The 18,412-nt window shown below is 34.6% G+C and overlaps 2 protein-coding genes across 2 annotated transcripts; one reads left to right on the top strand and one right to left on the bottom strand.

The window, feature by feature from the left end:
- The first annotated feature begins 103 nt into the window (after positions 1-103).
- LOC120627516 (N-acetylgalactosaminyltransferase 7) lies at positions 104-10,902 on the top strand. Its single transcript, XM_039895521.1, has 6 exons — positions 104-383; positions 4,322-4,481; positions 4,948-5,119; positions 5,763-6,699; positions 7,530-7,680; positions 8,349-10,902. Exons 1-6 carry the CDS (start codon positions 191-193, stop codon positions 8,497-8,499), a joined length of 1,764 nt encoding a protein of 587 aa, XP_039751455.1. The 5' UTR covers positions 104-190; the 3' UTR covers positions 8,500-10,902.
- A 2,035-nt stretch (positions 10,903-12,937) lies between these two features.
- Positions 12,938-17,180, bottom strand: LOC120627519 (tubulin-specific chaperone C). Its single transcript, XM_039895523.1, has 3 exons — positions 17,079-17,180; positions 15,014-15,107; positions 12,938-14,954 (listed from the first exon to the last, which is right to left on the bottom strand). The coding sequence occupies exons 1-3, from the start codon at positions 17,178-17,180 to the stop codon at positions 13,981-13,983; spliced, it is 1,170 nt and encodes a 389-aa protein (XP_039751457.1). The 3' UTR covers positions 12,938-13,980.
- Positions 17,181-18,412: the final 1,232 nt, after the last annotated feature.

The raw sequence follows: 18,412 nt of genomic DNA, 5'->3' as shown, positions 1-18,412 counted from the left end.
CAGTATACTATGATACTCTTTGAACTTAAATGGAACGTAGCAGTAAACGTTGTCATGTAACGTCAAAAATGACAAAAAATAACAAACGCAAACGTCAGCTATTTCATTGCATGCAGTAACTCGCCTATTGTTTTGTCTCGAATTAAATTTTATAATTTTAATGCATTGTAGTCGTATTTAAGAATTGACAATGCGAATTACAAACTTAAGACGCGGTAGAATATTTCGTACGGCTGGAATATGTGTTGTTCTAATAGTTTTAATTTACGCTTTGCATAGTTATTCAAGTTTGAATGCCGAAGACCCGATAAATACAGTACTTTCGAATGATCTGCCTTCATACTATAAGTTCCATAGAGATGTGTACCCAACGATAAGAACAGGTAAGTTATTATTCTTCTAATGATTACATTTCTATAACGTACAGATATAAATAAAATACAGTTACACTGTTTTCTAGAACAAAGTAGTTTATTACCTTGTCGCCGGTTATGTTGTTTTTTTAAACATAAACACGCTACGTAAAGTATTTCGTGTTTGGGTACGGAGAAAAACTTTGATAACATGCATGCATTTACAGCATTTAACTATTTTTGATTTTATTATGATTGGAAAAAGTATAGCACGCAAAAAAGTTTCTATGAAGTCTTAAAGTGTTTTCAAATGAATTAATTATCATATTTTTACATTTGCGTTGTGTGCTTTTTACTGCAAATTATGTTTTAAAAATAATAAAAACATACTAAATAACCCCTTTTTTTAAAAACACTTAAAGATAGTTTTTATAGTTAGTATAGTTATATCATGCATGTCATCAATAAATATATATTATAAATATATATAGGTAAAATGAAATTTAAATAAAATAAAATTGTTCAATAAATAAATTAGAATGAAAAAATAAAAATAATGTTAAAAAATAATAATGTGACAAAAGTGTTAATAATCCTGTTTAAGTCCTCTTTGTACTTATTCTGTTGTACACAATTATTTAAACATGTAATTCAGGCACTGGGAACTTGGTGCCAGTACTGAGAATGTTTTGACTGAAAGTTCCAACACAATCATTTTTAGCTCCACCCAAGATTTAAATCACAATCTGTATTTGTAGTTAGGCATGGTAGCCACTATACCAACTTGGCAGTTTGATTACCTCTAAAGTATATTAGCAGAAACAATAAATTTGTCCCATACAAACTTTTATACTCTGAACCACCACCTTGTGTTCCTCGCCCGTTGTAGTTCTACAGATTCATCGATTTAAATAAATTAAAAAACTCTTCTGGTTTATTAAATATATTATGTAAAAGTATTTTAACATAAGATTTTAGCAGTAGTGTCACATATCAACTTCCATAATCTAAACATTCCCTTAAATAAAATTTAATTCAAAGCATAGGTGTGTCATAAGTAATACTAGCGGATCCGCGCAATTTCGTCCGCGAATGTGTTGACTTAAAAAATAGTTGTATGTCCAATATAAATGATTCCGAGATTCCAATATAAATGTATACTAAATTTCATGAAAATCGTTTGAGCCGATTTAGCAATTATACATATACAAGAATTGCTTGTTTAAAGATATAAGATAAATTGTATTGCAATCAATTGAATCTTTATATTTGATTTACATCAGTTAGCAAATCAATTGCTCACTAATTAATTTTACTTTTAATGTTTTGAAATTCTTCATATTATGAATTGACTATTATGCAATTAAAATATTTGATGAACTTTGTCTTCAAATTTTAAGTGAATGTACGCCACTCACTTATTAATTCACTTTAAAACTTTGTAGGCCTATTGCCCATTTAACTCATTAAGTAATTTTTGTTGAACAACATTTAAGGCTTTTTTTTGGTTTATTGCAAAATCAAATCATCATCATCAACCGCAGCCTATTAATGTCCCGCAGCTGGGCACAGGCCTCTATCAAGAGAGAAGGTTCTAGAGCCATCTCACTGCTCCAATGCAGTATGGTGAGCTTGAACTACTATTATCATTAGTAAGTGATAATAACCGGGATCGACAGTCTAATATGCTCTCCGAGGCAAGGGGGTTGACAACGCGAATTTCCTAACGCTGGGCTGGTACTGAAAATTCTTTAACAGAAAATACACATTACGTTACGATTTTTGGCCTGACCCGGGATTCCATCCCAGGACCTCACCATCCGAAATTGAACACGCTAACCACTAGACCAACATCTTATTGGAGTGAAATTCAGAGCTCGTGCTGCTCCATTACTAGGGAACGCGATCTCGTTCTCGCGGGATCTGGGTTTTTTTTAGCGGGATTGCTCACGGACGAAAAAGTGGATTGCACTCTAGCATAAATGTTATATGTTCTTTGATAGATACATATGTATAAGTTTACTACTTTTTCTGTTCCTGGGCCTGTCTTCGTAATTTATTGTCCTGAACCGCCCGTTGCCCGTTGTAAGTTTACTACTCAGAAGTTTAAAAAAATTATAGACAGAAATACCCGAGAATATTATATACTTATAATTTTTATTATCTTTTTCCTAATTTATTCAAATATTGTGATTAGTTGTAAAATCAAACACACAAAACTCGTTATTCATAAACTCGCGGGATCTCTCTTGAGCCCCAATCTCGCGAGATTTGCATTCCATATCCAATTCGAACCTCTATACCAACTATGTATATATATATATATATATATATATATATATTTTTTTTTACACCTTGTCCTGTTTTTTTTAAGTACTTTTCAATTATGAAAATTAAGCTTAATTTTCTATACGAACAGCAGGAGAATCTGTATGTTGTAATTTATAATTTCGTCAATAAGTATAATCCACACCAAACAGATCCTCAGCAATGTACCATCTACGCATGTTTCGCTCCGAAACCGGAGCATCCTCAGGAGATGTTGACTTTACCATGAATAATTGTTCTTTATAAATTACAACATACAGATTCTCCTGCTGGTCGCGGAGAAAGTATTGCAAATTAAGCTTGATTTTCATAAAATATTATGGATTTCAAAAATTATATGGTTTTCAAAGTAACGCCTGCTTCTATCCAATATATACTTTTCAAAGTTTGTTTAGTTCTAACAGAATTTTAGATTTTTAAATTCCGCAAACATGTTCTTCCGGCAAAAAAAGTATGATAAGTCCACCAAAATACCAGCTATCTCTTTTCCAAATGACATCACGATTAGTGCATCTGTGAAGCTGAACATAACAATTAAACAGACATACTTTCCTATTTAGGTATAATATAAGTAAGTATTACGAATTGAAAATAATCAAGGACACTTCCAGACTTGATTAGATTATAATCAATCTGTTAAATTTTTAATTTTAATTAAACGCGCTCATGTTTTCTTTGATAATGAAAATGTTTTCTTGTCAAAAACATAGCTTATCCCATCAGATAATAGCCATTTCTCAAAAGTATTTTAATTGGGTAATCGTAATTATAGATATCAGTCAATTATTTTAGACTGTTGCGTAAAGCTTATCATTTTGGTAACGATTTTCTGCGAATTCGTCTCCGTAGGATTTCTGATAGCTTTTCCGTAAAATCTTACATCAGCTATTCAACCCCCGCCTACTTTCGCTATTTGATTTCCCTAGACGTTCTTTTTTAACCGACTTCAAAAAGGAGGAGGTTCTTAATTCGTTGGAATATATATATGTATATTTTTATGTATGTTACGCGATTACTCGAAAAGCCTGAACTTATTGGAGAAATACTTTTATTGCTTTAAAGGGCATACTCTCCAGGGGACCACCCATTTAAATTTTATCGAAATCGAGCTGGTTTTAAAAAGTTTTTTTTTTTGCTTTTTAGTTCCTGGGCGTATGTTACAGTCGGCTTTTTTTCTATTATTTAAGACTATATTATTATTTGTGAATATACTTTAGTAGGTTAGGTACTTAAATGAAATTCAGTGAAGAATTAGGATCTTCCTGCGCTCGAGAGCCTTCTCCTACCGAGGGTCTGTGGTAGTTTGCCCTTCTTGCCATCCTACCGTTATGCTACTGAGCCTGTAATCTTCCTGAAGAATTGGGCTACAAAAACTAAAAAGTTTCTTGGCGGGCGGCTAATGGTACATAGTACATTAATTACATTAATACAAAAATAACACAGTACATTAATACAAAAATAATTCGATGTGAAACATTTAATGGCGTGGCACGGGAGTGAGGCCGATATTTTGCGGTTAGCAGTGCGTCGCCACGCGAGCTGACTCGTTTCACGTGAATTCTATTATGTCGTGAGGTCTTACACCAGCTATCAAATATCTAACTTTCACAACGTAATTAAATGAAAGTACTTTGTTTCAGACCTGGGAAACTTTGAGCCTAAAACCAGAGTGTCCGTCAAAGGTCCAGGGGAAGATGGCCTGCCGTACCACATGTCGCAGGAGCGCGCCAACGACGTGGCTGACTCGGAGAGCAAATACGGCATGAATATTGCCGCCTCGGACGACATTGCTATGAACAGGTAAAAATATTGTAGTATTATAAAACATACATAAGCTCTGAATTATCCAGAAATAAAAGGATTTCGGTTTTTAGGAATTAAGAGTTTAAAAATAATTGAAATCTCCTTTAAATTGGTCTGGTTGATTTTGCAATTAGAATTTTAAGATATATTCTTTACTGAATTATATTATTATTATTATTTTTATAGCATTATCTGCACTTCTCGCATCGTTGTCTCAAGTTTGAGGATAGTCGTAACAAAAAGAACACCCGGCTTAGTTTGTTGTAGGCTTCTTCTTAGGCCAGGGCGCGCTTGAAACCCTCTTAGCTTTAGTTTTAAGTTTACGAATGTAACCCCATCGCCATTACTTCCCACTACTATGTACACATTTTGTATGTAATCAACGCATCAAAGTGCCATCTTATTTGAGTAAAGAAATATTTGACTTTGACTTTATTTTTAATAATCTAAATTTTTTTTATAGGTCTATACCCGACACACGGTTGGAGGAATGCAAATTCTGGCACTACCCTAAAGACTTACCCACCACATCAGTGATCATAGTTTTTCACAATGAAGGCTTCTCAGTTCTCATGCGAACAGTTCACACCGTCATCGACCGATCCCCTACACATATACTGCATGAAGTTGTATTGGTAAGTTTTATTCCTTTTATCACCATCGTCATTATCATCGTATCAGCCATTACCGGCCACTACAGGGCACTCCTCCTCCCACAATGAGAAAGGGGTTAGGGCGGCAATCCACCACGCTGGCCCAGCGCAGATTGGTGGACCCATTTTAGAACATTGTGAAGAAATCTCAGACATGCAGGTTTCCTCACGACTTTTTCCTTCATCGTTGAATTTTAATTGCTTATAACACACATAACTTCCAAAAGTTATGGGTGCGTGCTGGGACTCGACCTCGGCTCCCCGAAAGTGAAGTAGAAGTGTAACATTGGTTGTAATCGCTTCATAAAACTGGACATAAATATTTGTAATGACATTGAGTAACATCGAGAAGTGCAAAACTTAGAAAGAATCTTAGGATTATCCTTTCTAGCAATGTGAAGTATAATGCCCGTTTTCACTAACGACAACATGGCTATACATAAATAAGTAACGCCTAATCTAAGGATATTCCTAGGCATACATCTACATCTGACCAACAGTTATCCTCAAGAGTTGGTGTAACGTTTTTTTTTCTATAGAAAAAACCTAAATCAGAGGTTAAGTGAAAGCGGGCATAAGTATCCCAAAGTACTTAAATAATCACTTGAAAACATTTTAATTATAGGTCGACGACTTTTCCGACAAAGACGATCTAAAAGAAAACCTAGACAACTACGTAAAAAGATGGCACGGCAAAGTGCGTATAATACGAAATTCCGCAAGAGAAGGCCTTATTCGTACGCGATCGCGAGGCGCTAAGGAAGCGACTGGAGACGTTATAGTCTTCCTAGATGCCCATTGCGAGGTCAACATTAACTGGCTGCCTCCTCTACTAGCTCCTATCTACAGAGACTACAGAATCATGACAGTACCAGTTATAGATGGTATAGACCATCGAACCTTCGAATACAGGCCAGTTTATCAGCACGGTACCAATTACCGAGGTATATTCGAATGGGGGATGCTGTATAAAGAGAATGAAGTCCCAGAACGCGAAGCGGACTTGCACAAACATAAGTCCGAGCCCTATAAAAGTCCGACACACGCTGGTGGACTTTTTGCTATAAATAGGAGATATTTTCTGGAAATCGGTGCATACGATCCCGGTCTGTTAGTTTGGGGCGGGGAAAATTTCGAGCTAAGTTTCAAGATATGGCAATGCGGTGGGAGTATAGAATGGGTGCCTTGCTCTAAAGTGGGGCATGTGTATCGAGCTTTCATGCCGTACTCTTTCGGTAACTTGGCGAAGAACCGTAAAGGGTCACTTATCACCATCAACTATAAAAGAGTTATCGAAACTTGGTTCGATGAAGAGCACAAAGAATACTTCTACACCAGAGAACCCATGGCGAGGTTCTTAGATATGGGAGACATAACTGATCAAGTGGCTCTGAAGAAAAAGTTACAGTGTAAAGACTTCGGTTGGTACATGGAGAACGTCGCTTATGACGTGTACGATAAATTTCCGAAGCTGCCGAAGAATGTGCACTGGGGAATGGTGAAGAACAAAGCGTCTGGTTTGTGCATGGACACGATGGGGAAAGCGGCACCCGCGTACATAAGTAAGTAAACAAATTCAAATTCAAAAATGTTTTGTTCACGTAGACCTCATCACAGATCATTATAAACACGGTCTAGGCGATTTAGATCGGCATTCCCACCCAAATTCGTGAAATATTTTGGGTGTAGAAGACAATGGTAGGGTATGCAAAAGTTCAGGAGCTTCCAAGTTACTATTTATGTGCTTTAGTAGACTAACAAAACAAAAAAAAATTGTTCAGTTTCGTACAGAAAAATAATGCGTCTAAATTTTTGCGCGTGTGTGGGTGTGTGTGTGTGTATACATTAGTGTGTTCTCAAGCGTGTGCTTGTTAGTGTGGCTGTGCGTGTATGTTTCAACTTGTGATGTGTTTGTGTATGTGTGCGCGCGTATGTGCGTTTTGTGTGTGTGTGTGTGTGTGCGTGCATAGGTATGTTCTCAAGCGTGTGCTTGTTTGTGTGGCTGTCGTGTATTTTTCAACTTGTGATGTGTTTTTGTATGTGTGCGCGCGTCTGTGCGTTGTATGTATGTGTTTGTGTGTGTGTGTGTGCATAAGTCTGTTCCCAAAGGTTTGCTTGTTGTGTGGCTGTGCGTGACAATGTATGGGACTCAAAATTCATATGTGTATTTGTTGCATCAAATCCTCCGTTTCATAATAGTTGCAATATCAGCAAATCACCGTCGTTCAACGAGGGAAAGCATTTGGAAGTGTCTCAGCTTTGTCTGGCATAAAGGACAACTATGTCTGAATAAGAACAAGTACGGTCGCGATAGGCTCTTAAAAACCTGCGCTGGACTCTTACTATCCTTGTAATATGAGTTTCCTGGTAACCGAGACCGTTCTATCCCCAGGTACTTCTACTTGCCACGGCGCTGGAAACAATCAATTGTTCAGACTGAACGAGGCCGGTCAGCTGGGGGTTGGCGAACGCTGTGTAGAAGCTGACGCGGACAGCGTTAAGCAAGCCATTTGTAGGCTTGGCACTGTGGACGGGCCTTGGAGGTAAGTTATATACTTAATCTGTATATTATACAACGTGTAGCAGAATTACGAAATACTGTTGAAGGTCGCATACGTATATTTCATAAGGAATAACCAAAAAATATTAAATCAATATAAGCTTATGACAATCCTATTGAAGGTAAAAGACCGACACGCGCATAGTACCTACGCCACGCGACGCGTACCTAATAAAGTGACAGGAGTCACTTGACTATACTTTTGCATTTGCTGTTAGGGCTGTATCTGATTTCTTTCTGTAAAAACTACAGCAACGGTTTACTCAAAAACTGTTAGCGGTAAAAAAATTACCTCTATAGCCTCTGAAGTATTATTTCGTTTTTAATTTACACGCTGTAAAAAAGAGAGTTTCTTTTTTGTTTGTTTACTTGAACGCGATGATCTCAGGAACTACTGGTATGATTTGGTTTCCACTTACACATTTGAGCCGATTGTAAGTGCATTTCATTGTGGTTCCTAGATGTTTTGAAAATAAAATTGAACCCGGTAGGTAGGTGGCGCTGCTATATTTAAAAATAATAATAATATTAAAATTTCGCTTAACAAAGTCGTTACTGAAAACGAGCATAAAAGTCATAGATGAAAACGCCAAACATTAATAGCCTGTGGATGATAATGATAGTGAAAATTTAATAAAAACTCTTTTACAGGTTCGACGATCTCCATAACCACTTGATCCACCGCTTGCACAGCTACTGTCTGACTTTACAGCCGCACACGAGGACTTTGGGCCTCGCTCCGTGCGATCCCAACAACACCTACCAACAGTGGACTATTTCACACAAAAAACCCAATTGGTGAAAGTGACCTTAGTTTCGTTAGGTTCTAATATGACATTCGGTCAAACCAATTAATAATGGACAATTAAAGACTCGTAGATTACAGACTATAAAAGGCAAACAAAAAAAGTTTAGTTGGTTGCGTAAAGGCTAACGCACACAGTTAAAAGGGCGAGACGCAACGCAAAAATCCACTCATAGTATAAAATACAATTTTATTAATACAAAAAATATATAATTAGATAAATACAATATTTTAGGGATTTTTTAATCCAACGAACACCCCTGTTACTGTACTTATTCTATACTTGTACTCCTGTGGTGTGTTCGTTCATACGAAAAGTACTAAAGTTGTATTGGGGTGATTTGGGAAAAACAAAACGAAGAGACTAAACAAAACAGCTAAAAGTCTGTAGTTTGCAAGTTCACAAAAAAACTAAAATTGGTGAAAGTGGCTTAAATTCTTAGATGTTAATTCAGTCAAGCCAACGCGTTACATTGTGATATATAACAATAATGTCCGCCATCTTGTGTATATTGTCATGACAAAATGGCGGATGGTTTCAGAAGAAATGAATACTCGCACGATTATATAAAGCGCTTTACGCGATTATTTAATGATATTACATGAAAACAAAATGAACATTTTAAAAGTGTACAATAAAAGTACTTTACCTTAGTGAAAACTTAAAACGCAACAAAATGAAAGTTGGTTTGACTTTGCCTTAATCAAAAACTGCCTATTCGATGTTAGAATAAGGAACGGCAATATTTTTATACATATCTATATAAATAACTATCCTTTCTGTACGCTCCATACTAACATACATTTCTTCCCTTTAAAAGAGGGCGTCCATAAATTACTTGAGGTGTTTTTTAAAATTTCTGTCCCTCTCTCCCTCCCTGGTGAGATGTCGTTAGATTTTATTCAACCCCCTTCTATCCATCTCCCAATATCACGCGAGATTTTTCAAAATATGGGATTCTTACGTAAATGCGTTGGATTGTTAATGTAAAAAGAAAAAAAATGCTTCGTGCGTTACATACAACTTGTTAAGACTAGTAAAATATTGCTGAGAGTTAAATTTTAAGTGTGATTAAAATTTAACAAAAAAATTGCATGTTATTTGCCGAGACCCCCCCTCTCTCCAACGTAAGATTAGATGAGATTTTAATCGACCCCCTGCCCCCCTTAAACATCTCACGTATTTTATGAACGCCCCCAAAGTGAAAGGGGCGTTTTACAGTTCATTTATTTCGTTTAGAATTACTTATCTAGGTGTTATTGTCTCTTCTATTATTACTCAAACTAATTATATTTTATTGAATCAGATATGTAGATAGTAGTTAAACTTTGATATAATTAATATCCTTTATAAATTATATATATAGAGATTATAGGGAACACAAAAGACATTTATTGGCATTTATGTACTTAATTTGTATACCATAGATTTTTAATGAAAATTCAATTGATTTGCTTTTTTTGAAATTATATGTAATTTTAGTTATAACTTGAAACTTATAATGAAACTTAAACAAACTAAATTACAACAAGTTCAATTGCGAATACCGGGGCATTGGTTTGATTTCCGGGCTAGATTAGCTTTGTTTCACCTCGCTTCGCAGAGCATGTTAATGTGTTGGTCCTTATTTTATTATAACTAATATATTATGTAGAAAATAATAATCCCACCAACCTCAACAACCTAAAATAATTTTTACAAAAATAATTCAACATGTTTTGAGATTATTGCACTATAAAAATCTGTCAATCTTACTCTTCGGTTCAGTTGTAAGATAATTGGAATATGGACATTTTGGTTAACTTAAAATTATTAATTAATAATTTAATATTAGTCTTAGATAATTAAATTTCACAATATTTTCACAAAATTCAAGCTCTCTCCTTTTTTTCTTCGTTTTCCAATCTGGTTGCATTTATTGATAATTGCTATGTCTCGACATATTAATTTAGTTGTACACATGCCCTAAACTGTCAGTTTTAAAAATAGTGTATTATTAATGGTTTCCTGTTAAAAAGAAAATGACTACGTGAGATGTCAATTTAGTGTAGTAGTAGGATTATGGTTGCAAGCGAATTAATATAACTAAAATTATTATATTTTTAAAGGTAGATTCGAAATAGTTTGAGCCCTTTTAGTAATGTATTCTTTAACAAGAAATAATGGTTTAGTTTTTAGTTCAGTTTTAGTGTCGTGTTTATAATAATTATTGGCTAACAATTCTTTATTTTGTCTCGATGTCATAAATTAATACTCTGAATATACACCAGCGTCAATCATTATGTTCATTAGGCTAATATTATTAAACTAACATCTGAACATCATATGTATATCATTATGTTAATATACATTATTTTAATATGTAAATTATATCTTCTAATTTGAAATATTATAAATTATTTAAGTTTGATTATTTCTTTATTAATTTAACTTGATACGGCAGAAGAAGTTACAAATAATACAGATATCGCAAATTAATTGAAATATTTAGGAATCCAACGGCGGTCTTATTGCTGCAAGCAATCTCTTATAGATATTTGAACATTTTTGTAAGAGACAAAATGCAATCTTTGGTACTTATTTTAATTAAAGGACACTAAATACGTTCCGAAATGCCAGACCACCTTTGGTGAATGTACCAAATTAATGCAAACGATTAAACCGACGTTTCTAACAGCACCAGAGACATTATAGAAAATACAAAACTACAATAGTGCCAATTCTGTTATACCCAAATCTCTTTAATAAACATATTAAAAAGAAGTGCCATGCTTTTCCCTACGTTCTTTGTAGAAAAGGAAAGCAATGGCGAACTTAATTGTGTACAGCAGAATTTGCGTAGTACTATAAGGTTTGAAATGCCTAAATATTTTCTTGCATTAAAAACCCTTTACGGTTAGTCACAAATGCGTTCTAAAACTTCGGAATAACTAAATGCTAATCTGTCGCATTATTATAATTCATATAGAATAAAACAGATGCACTTTTAGTGACGATTAGACTCAGAATAAAGAACATACAGATTCGAGAAAACTCACTGCACACCCGCGGAATATTGCTAGCTTAATGGTAAGCATTTAGAATATTTGAGGTAAAATAATTACTGTCAAGTGCTAAATGGAGTGAAGTGACTAACCGCTTTAGCCCGCAACCCTACTAAAATGGAGTGGTTTTTGATTCATAAATATAAGTCGTCTAACGCGGTTTCTAAATATTCTTTATTCTGTGCGTTTAGATTATTTTTACGATTGTTGGAAGCTTGCACCATCACTGAATAATTTTAAACATATAAAAACTCACTTGTTTGAGAACATAAAATAGAGATGTTATAGGACATCCGCCAAGTGGAGCAAGCTAAGCGATGCGAACATATGTAAATCTGTACTTGCCTAAGCTACTTGCACCATTTACAAGCACCATTTTGTATTTGCTTTCGAAAAATGTCCAGACTCTTTTACCTTCGCCTGTTTCACGTTCAGTGTTGAGATAAATACTAGATCTAGACTATTTGCTTATATTACTTATTACATAGAACTTTATTTGTTCATATTTTAATCTAAGTATTATAATTTATTATAATTTTATTTGAATGCGCCTTCAATTAAGTTAATACTCTAGACATGTTTTAATACTTATTGAATTAAAATTGATTACCTATCGGACGCGGACCTTATTATTCGATCGACAAAAACTTCAAAAATATAGGTCACATCTGGCGATCTCGTAATCTTGGTCCGAATGTCTGTGATGGGCGGCGCGAGCAGAAGTTAAGAGCCGTGCCGTCATGGCAAACGGCATGACGGTCTTATGCCACCACCACCGGTTTAGACTCCTTTGTTGATGCGCAGCTTAGACCACAAACAAATATATTGATTTTATTAAGAAAAAATCTATTCTTTTATGTAATTATTCTGTATTTTCATTGGTTTTTATTAATTACGAATTCTTGTTTCCCATCTACCGGCGTAACGCCAACTTTTTTATATTGTAAAATAAATATTTATTGTTAAACCCTAGTTTTAATATACTCTTCTTTATATTAAGACGAATGAAATGAAAGGACAAGGTAGGCAAGGCAAGACCAAATCTCGGGGTCCAACCTGCGTCCTTAGCGGCGTTCAAGTTTGCGTACGACCAATCACAAGACTTGCACTAACTGGCTTCCGATTAGCCGTTCGGTCTGATAGAACACTGCAGTGTTGCCGTTGCCGTCTTGCACAATGCGGGATTATGCGGATGAAAACATATAATCGTTTGAAAGAGTTTTCACCAGCGCTTAGCTAAGCTATGGATATAACTGGTCTCTATAAGTGGTTATCCCACAGATCCTTCATAACAACTTAGTATAATCTGTCAAGTCGAAACCAACCTTGGGGTCTAAGGTCAATCACGATCGAGTACTAAAATTACCAGTTAAGAAAATAAAAGACTATAAATATACAAACTCTTTATTGTTTCATAAAATTAAATTTAATAAAAGCTTCTATATTTTGTTAACTATGCAGTTATATGTCTGTATTTATACGCAATTTATTCTAAATTATTGGTTATTGGTAGTACCTAATATCCGACCAATAAACTATGAAAGTTGATTACAAATTACAAAAATCTCCTTCGGCTTATAAGGAAAAAAATATTTTGCCAGAAGTCACAATGAAGTAAGAATTCGCACATCTTAAGAGCAACATTTCATAATTTTTATTTCATCCTTCAAAGGTTGAAGTTTCATGTTCTTTTGATTAACTATTTTTGATACGGTTTTTGATTCAAATTCAAAAACTCAGATGTCGACGTTTGGAATAGTGCAGAGGTTTAACTGAAATTAGGAACCACAGGCAAGCTCAAGACCGTAAATAAAAACTACGGGTGACATAAGTAATCGTGGATTGTCATTGGAAAGTAACAGTATAATAATAGTACTAATATTTCGTATATTTATACTGTTATTATTACTGTTAGATGTGCGATAACTTAAATTCAGAGAGTACTAGTTCATAAACTACTAAAACTTAGTTTTTTTTGATAAGTTCTTAACAAATAAGCAGACAAAATCAAGTTGCGTTTAATTTAAATGGTGTTAGCGTATTTTTGTGTCCTTAACATTATGATTAAGAAATATGCCCCAAAATAAATCGCGGCATACCTATCAAATATTCCGTCAGTTATACCATTTATCAATAAAGTATTTTTAAATGCAAATACAATTTTTTTTATTAATTTCCAGCATGAACTGGTACTCTGAACTTCTTCTTTAAACGTTTTTCACTCTTTTATGATTAATTTAACTGGTAATCACAGACCTTGCGAGTCTCTTTGTTTTTTCATACAAATCTGTGATGAAAAATCACAGATTTGTATGAAATGAATCATTCCGTTTTAATAAAATTAAAATTAGGCACTGTTGTAAGTATGTATTCTTATCCGGTAAGGAAGATTTCAAATCTAAAGGTTTTGAAAAATCTACTGATATACTAATATTATAATGGTGTTTTAGACCACCAATCATTCCAATTGCATACACGCTGTGTAACATCCAGAATTGACCAATTAGGCGAGGGAACATCCGGCGCTAGCCAATTAAAATCGTCCAAGCAATCCCAGTTATTAGAATTTCTGTTTAATGAGGACATATTGAAGTGCTTATCTAAATCTTCGTAGTGCAAGTTGTACGGAGCAGTGCGGATATTTGAACAATCTTCGACGATGCCTTTACTCGTTACGTGCAAATAAATATCGCATTTAATCGAACTGTGCATTCTTAATTGCTGGCATGCTGTCACAATCTTACAATTCGTGCACTTTTCCATAAAGACTGACGATGTGACTGGCCCGGAAAGCACAATACAGTTATCTAAGTTAGTTAAATGCAATGTCCCCATTACACCTTTTAAACCAATTGTACAGTTTTTCAAATTCCTCAATGAGACGTCACGTTGAAATAACTCGTCGTTCTCTAATGATAAAACTTTGTCTTCTTGAGAGTCAAAACCGAAGAGTTTATCGTCCCATTTGTTACTGTCGGTTTTGCCTGCACTGTCATTTTCATCTATCGAAGGTTGCTTTTGACTATGGCTTTTGGGAAGCTTCTTTCTTGTGAAACCAAATTTTTTACGAGGGACATATCTATCTTCTAATTCGTAGCATTTCGTTTGCAAGTTGGCAACTATGCCTAAATATTTGCGCATGTTGAACTCCTTAAGGAAGAAGGAGGATGTGACAACAAACTTTTGTAATTCGTTGACTTCATGCTTAATGTTGTCAAAATGCTGCGGCAGGATATGAGTTTCTAATGTAGGTATTTGCGATAGTAGTTGTTCAACCGACTCTGATCTTATTTTAAAGGCGCCTGAGAAATAATCTTCATTTTCATTGGTAGCGTCAACCTCTTCTCTCGCCTTGTGCGCTTTTTGCAGTTTCTCTAAGCGCTGAGCGTCTCGCCTGCTCAGTCTTTCGAGGACAGCGTTTTTGTCACTCATTTTCCCTTCTTGAGCAGCTCCTCAACTTTCTTATTAATATCGGAATTCGGGTTGGCAGCTTCTTTCAAAACGTTTACGGTATCACGACTTACTCTTCTAGCATCGGTAAATTTAGATCCTTGATCCAACTGAAAGGATAAAGTGAAAAAAAATTCTCTGAATATAAAATTAGAAAAAAATAATTAATTAGTTTTAACATTGACTATTTTTATATTTTTTCTTCTAAAAGCAAAGCTAAAAAAGTTTATTGTATCATCCGTGTTGAGGAGAAAAGGATAGATACAAAGTTAATTTTTAAAATAACATGACAATGATATATATCAAACATGATGATTGATGAGTGTTGTTGTATGTTCTTTCAGAATAAATGATTTGTGTTGGACACTGATTGTATAATTATGCTGAACTTGGCATGAATACTAAAAAAAAATTACTGTGTTAAATTACAATATAAATATGTAACTGACACAATAATGCTAATTCTATATGCTAACTTATGTGCTAACTTTTGCTATTAGGTTGCATTTAGTTTTAGATAGGTATGTTATTGTACAAATGAAAACGTCAGTTAAGCTGTTGCATTTGACAGTGCGAATAAGTCATAAATCTCGTAACCCAAAATTGAATAGCCTAGAACAGTGCAGTTTATCACAAATGACAATTTAACCAACTAAAATATTAAAAAGTATTGATTAATTTAATCTAAGCCAAATTCGATATGGAATGGATGGATGACTTTGAATCATCAACAAAGTGTTGCTTAGCAACCAAAGACACGGAGATGTTACAACAAAAAAAATATTATGTATTGAAAATTTTTGACATTTATGAATACTTGAAATAGAAAAAAATCATTAAATTAATTATAAACATTTAAATGTTATTGAAAAATTTTTTAGTTCGTATAAATCGCAGATTTTATGGTTTATTTTTTCCTAGAAAAGTAAATTTCAATACACCTCCGAGCTGCAGGTGGATGAATCTGTATTGTTCATCAGACAGGAAAATCAACATTTCATAAGTACCTTCTTTAGTCAAAAAGTACAAATATTAATAATCCGCGAAATTCCATTTTATAGTAGTTCAGACTATGCTATACAATGCAACAAGTAACTTTGTATACAGCATACTTGATGTTATCAATTATATATACTGTTGTAGTTACCCTAACCCTCATTGAGGAAGTATTGTGATACTTAGGGCCTTGTGGAATAACGTCTGAAGTGTTTCCACATTTAATTTTCACTTTAAGTGTGACTAAATACTGCACAACTATTGCAACATTATGCTACATTTCATTGTTTACAATTGTTTATACAAAGCCAGTATTGGCTGCCAGTCTCACTAGCAGCCAATGCAGGCTTAGTGTTTGTATTGTATAAACAGTTTCAAGCCAAGTTAGCACTGGCCACTGGCCATGGCAGAAATAGAAAATTTTCAAGTCAGCAATCCCCCAGTGACCGCAGACCCAAGCTCCAGTTTTGACACTGCACACCACAAGAAAAATCCAGGAATGACTGGTCTAAACACCAAGTCAGGTGCCAGCCAACTGGCTTAGTGGAAACTATTCTTAAGGCCATAAATGTCTCAAAAATGTAACCTGAATGTAAATTGGAGTCTTTCATTAAAGTGCATCAAAATATAGGTGAGCATCCAAGATTAGTAGAAATTATAAGAAAGGGGCTTCAAAGCCAACAGGATATTGCAATATTATAAAAAAAATACTTTTATTCAGTAGCCTAACATCCTTCTTGTTATTAAGGCTTTAGGGCACACTGTTCATTTATGTGCTTATTGCTTAATAACTGAAGGCAAAGGGTTGGACACTGCACAATTTGTAACTTGGTAATTGGTTTTTGTATACAAATGCTTCGTCTAACCCAAGAATAAACATACTAGACACCATTAGACATACCACTAGACAACCAGACAGCAAAATGGATATTTAGATCAAAAAACATCAAAATTATTAGAATCTTGTTAATTACCTAAACTGACAGAATATAGAAAAATATACAACACAGTAGTGTTAGTTCATATTTTTTGTTTAAATCAGTGGCCACACTCACATATATTAAATTTAGAAAAATAATAATGACCTGTTTAAGAAGTTCATCATCAGGTTTGACAAATGTGAAGAGGCCATAGCCAATTGTCCCAAAGGTGACAACCCAGAAGATGGATCTAGCTGCAATGTTCATCTCACCAGGTTATAGTTTGCCTTCGTTGGTCCAAACTTTGTGGTCAAGCTCACGGGTCTTGTGTCCGCCAACCTTTTCACCAAGTGTGTAATATCCTTCCAGCACCCAGTTGTAGTTTTTGTGCATATACAGACGGAAATCTGAAAAGTGAATATTATTGAATTGCAGTTAATATTATATGTAATTTGATGAAACATAGGTTTAAAATAAGCAAGCACCCTTTGTAACATCAGGAAGGACCTACCCTCTGTTAGGAGAGGTTAGGACAATAATATTGTATCCATTATTTTAAACCTGAATAAATGATTATTATTTTAATGGAACCTGATTAAAAGTAGAATGGTGCAAATCACAGTTCAACTCTCTTAGAACTCACATTGCTCACCCTTAGCAACTTTAACAGAGTCCAGTGAGGTACAGACATCCTTGGTTTTGTATATTCCTAGCCTAGTAAAGTTGTTCACAAAATTTACTCCATGTAATGTGCACTCACTCCATCCCTCCTTACGGTAAGGGGATCTTATACTGAGTACTTTGCAGTACAAACAAGAATTTCCCCAAAACTCTTGCTAATTATTATATGCAAGATTAACGTGGCAGCTAAAGGCTTGCTTGGAAGTGTAGGTGGCTTATATGGTTGTTACTAGGCAGTTGAACTGGAAGAATAAATTTAGCAATTAACTTGAATTGCTCCACATCACTATTCAAAGCTCATCCAACTCCTTGTTTTACTGGCACTGGAAGTGCTCAACAATATCTACAGCAGTGCAGAATACTTTATGGAATTATGTGTATCATATTCATCAGCTCTCTTGGTACCCATAACACAAGCTATGCTTACTTTAGCACTAGATAGCGGTGTGTGTATTGTCATAGTATATTTATTTATATATTATATTATATATTTATCTCCTTCAATTTAAAGGCAAGCTGTGTCACTAAGCATTAAATAAAGAGAACAAAAAACCTTAATGGTACAAAGCTGTATTGACATGCAAAGGTTTATTTCTATTATAATATAAAATCCAACATTTATTGTGGTTGATATAACTTTAATCTTTCAATAAACTTTGCCATTTTTGGGAACAAGCCTCTCTACAGTCTAGGGGTTCCCAAGCTGTCCTGATCCCCTCCTCATTAGTGTGGCAACCCCAGCAATCAATTGGGGTGGTTGGTAGACCTCCAGGAGGTATGGGTTCCCAGGCATCTATCTAACAAAGCCAACAAGAGGG

Source organism: Pararge aegeria, chromosome 11, assembly GCF_905163445.1.
Source record: "Pararge aegeria chromosome 11, ilParAegt1.1, whole genome shotgun sequence".
Lineage (NCBI taxonomy): Eukaryota > Metazoa > Arthropoda > Insecta > Lepidoptera > Nymphalidae > Pararge > Pararge aegeria.
The sequence above is the reverse complement of the archived record's forward strand: the minus strand, read 5'-3'. Positions and strand labels throughout refer to the sequence as shown.